This window comes from Bison bison, unplaced genomic scaffold, assembly GCF_000754665.1.
Source record: "Bison bison bison isolate TAMUID 2011002044 unplaced genomic scaffold, Bison_UMD1.0 scf7180017864291, whole genome shotgun sequence".
Lineage (NCBI taxonomy): Eukaryota > Metazoa > Chordata > Mammalia > Artiodactyla > Bovidae > Bison > Bison bison.
In genome coordinates, this window is record NW_011494863.1 from 11,479,271 (window position 1) to 11,482,824 (window position 3,554).

Here is a 3,554-nt window from a genome sequence, read left to right on the forward strand (position 1 = left end):
ATGTCTGTGGAGGGGTAGGCACCTCCTGCCTCCACCCTGGGAGAGGATGGCAATGAAGGGGGCCACGGAGCCCTCCCCTCATCCCCACCCACTCCCAACCCCAGGCCTCAGGTCTCCCTGACTCTGCTCTCTCCCTGGCTAGAGAAATAGTCCCTGCTTTGCCTGGCAAGTCCCCCCTCCCTCAGCCACCACCCAAGTCCTGAACACTTCATCACTCCTGGACCCCTGCCCAGCTTCCTTGTAGCTCTTGGGCTTCCCGCCTCTGCTCTGGCTCATTCTCCACACACCAGCCATAGCCCCCTTCCCACCATGCAAAACCCTTGATAACAACCTCCCATATCCCTCATCAAGCTTGTTCTGCCAAGCCTTGCTCTGTCTCTCCCCACACTCATCTCTTGCCCCCACCACCATCGCTGAACTCCAAATCAGTCTTTCAGTTCTGGAAGACTACGTATCCCCAGCATCAACCCCTCTGCTCACACTGTCCCTCTGCCCACAGTGCCCTTTCCTGCTCCCCAGGGCCCTGACTCATATGTCACATCCTCTTGCAAGACTTCCAAGTCTCCTTCCCTTGGGAGTACTCTCTGGATTCCTGGCCCTCTCCAAAATGTAATTTTACCCTTATTTGTGATCATTTGATTCATACCTGCTTCTCTCCCTTCCCATTCTGTAAGCACCCCAGGGACAGAGCCTCACCTAGTACCTAACACAATGTCGGCATAAAGGAGGAGTGTTAATACACATTTTCCGAACATATGAACTGCCTGCAACGCAGGAGATTGCCTGCAATACAGGAGACCCAGGTTCAATCCCTGGATAGGGAAGATCCCCTGAAGAAGGAAATGGCAATCCACTCCAGTATTTTTGCTTGGGAAATTGTATGGACAGAGAAGCCTGGCAGGCTCAGTCCATGAGGTCACAAGAGTTGGATACAGCTTAGCAACTAACACCAAACATAGGAATACAGGAACAAATGAATTCCTATGCTGCTGCTGCTGCTAAGTCACTTCAGTTGTGTCCGACTCTGTGCGATCCCATAGACGGCAGCCCACCAGGCTCCCCCGTCCCTGGGATTCTCCAGGCAAGAACACTGGAGTGGGTTGCCATTTCCTTCTCCAATGCATGAAACTGAAAAGTGAAAGTGAAGTCGCTCAGTCGTGTCTGACTCTTAGCGACCCCATGGACTGCAGCCTAACAGGCTCCTCCATCCATGGTATTTTCCAGGCAAAGTACTGGAGTGGGATGCCATTGCCTTCTCCGATGAATTCCTATACCTACTCCCAAATTTTAAGCCTTCCATCTAGCTCTGAGGTAACATATTCTTGGAATCAGAGGGTACCTAGAGGGCATCAACTTTCTTACTTTCCAGGATAGGCATCCTGTAAGCAGCATCCCTGACTGGGGACCTCCAACAATCACTTGTGCTACCTTCTGTGGCGGTGAACTCACTCTCTGTCTCACAACAGCCCTTTCATGACAGATGGCCCTTTAGAGAGCACTTTACTATGGGTGGGTTGAAATCTACGTCTGTGCCTGCAGCTTTCTCTCTCAGGCCTTAGGTCTGCCCTGTTTCCTTCCTCAAACTCAGACCTTCAGGCCACCCTCCAGGTCTTTTCTTCCTCCAGTCCAGTCTAAGCAGCGCTGGTTACACCAGTTCAGAGAACAGAGCCCAGTCCTCTTGGGTCTCTTCTCCCTTCTCTGTGTACCCCCCGGTATCTCACCAACCCCTTGAAAGATTGGGTCCAACCCCTTGAAAGACTGGGTCCTGGGTTCAGATGGCTTCTGATCAAACCATCCCCACATGTCCACTTCCTGACCTTCCCTGCTGAGGCTGTAGTGAGCTCATCCATGTCAGCCACAAACCAGGAAGCCCTCTTTCCTCTCTTCCATGAACAGCATTCATTTTGCTGCATAGACTTGGGCACAACCCCTTTCCTTTCTGGGTGTTGGTGCTTCCCACTGTACAATGAAAAGAGCTCCTCCAAGCAGGAAAGGGCATCCTGGGCTTACTGTCGCTCACTCGGTATGGTATCCATCAGAGTCTCAGAAGAACAAGATTCTGACCAAGACAGCTTCATGGCTGAGACCCGTGCAGTCACTCAGGGCCCAGTGTTTAGAAGGGTGCCGTGCTTGCTTGTGCGCTCTGCGGCCACCATCTTGAAATTTAAAATGAGTTTTGAACAAGGGATCTCACATTATCATTTTGCACTGGGCCCTGTGAACTATATCCTCATCCTGACATATCTATCTAGTCCTGAAATGATGCTGACCTGCCCTGGCTAGTGTGGCAACTCAAGGGAGGGACAGGCTGGATAGATAAGACTCTGATTCCACCTTCGGGGCCACAGGTCCCTGCACATTTAGGGGGCTCCCAGGAAACACTGGAGGATCAAACCCCATAAGAGGTTTTTACAGGCCTTCTGATCCAGAGCCCTGTTCTTCATGAATCCTTCCCCCAAACCCTCAGTTTCACTTCCCACTCTCAGTTCACTAATGGCCTCTCAACTCTTTACCCTCACCCCGTCCCCCTCATCATATCTCTGAAATGTTTGACAGTCTTTAATTGGATAGGATGGGGGGAGATGCATGAAACATTTAAAATCCAAGAGGTCCCTAGCTCTAATAATAAATGGATTAGGGCTTTAGGATAAACCAACTATTAAAAAGACATTTTTAAAATCAACTGAAATACTCTGAATGTGAATGGGTATTAGATAATACACAGAAATTTGCGTTAATTTTGTTAGGTTTGATAATGGCATATTATGTAAGAAAATGTCCATGTGTTTTAGAGATGCCTGCTAAAGTATGTAGGGATAAAATGACACGATGTTTGAAATTTGTTTTAAAATACTTTAGCAAGAAAAGGGAGGCGAGTCAGTTAAATAAGTGTGGCAGAATCTTGATAATGGTTGAAGCTCATGATGGGTCTATAGTGAGTCACTCTACAATTCTACTTCTGTGTATATTGGAAACTTCTCATTAAAATGAAGGCAGGGATGGGGAGGAGGGAGGGGGTTGTCAAGAGAATTGTGAAAGGTTCCCTAGAATATCTGTAAAAGAATGCTCCTACCCGACTTCTCTAAGAACTTCCTCTGGAGAGCCAACTCAGGTGAACTCCCCAACTGTTTGCAGACTCGTGTATGTGCATATGTGCATTTTCCCCCAGGGGAAAAACATCCACAGCTTTCAGGAGAGACTAAGAGGGGTCGTGACCCCTCCCCCCCCCCAAAAAAAAAGATTAAGGACCCGCTACCTTAAAGACGAGAACCCTGTTTGAAGTCAGCGGTTCCTCCCTTTCACCTCAAACTGGTCCCTACCGACTGCGCCACAGGCCGGGTGCGGTTGTGTGGCGCTAACCCGCATTCGCCCCACTACCACCACTCAGATCCCTTTTCTTCACCTGTACAATGGGGTTGCGGAGAGGTCGGTGTGGCGGCAGGGAGGACAAGGCCGCGGGGAGGACTAGCCCCCAAGGCCGCTAGGCCGGGGCCTTGCAGGAGGCTCCCATACCTAGTGATGCCTCGATGCTCGCCGGGATGCGCCCTCCGCCC

General features: G+C 50.2%; 1 protein-coding gene across 1 annotated transcript in view; it reads left to right on the top strand.

Moving 5' to 3' along the window:
- The first annotated feature begins 2,924 nt into the window (after positions 1 to 2,924).
- The window catches only part of CDX1 (caudal type homeobox 1), a 17,195-nt gene continuing 16,565 nt past the window's right edge, over positions 2,925 to 3,554 (top strand). The window contains exon 1 of the mRNA XM_010850649.1: positions 2,925 to 2,935. Coding sequence (XP_010848951.1) covers positions 2,925 to 2,935 — 11 coding nt within the window. The remainder of the gene's footprint in view (positions 2,936 to 3,554) is intronic.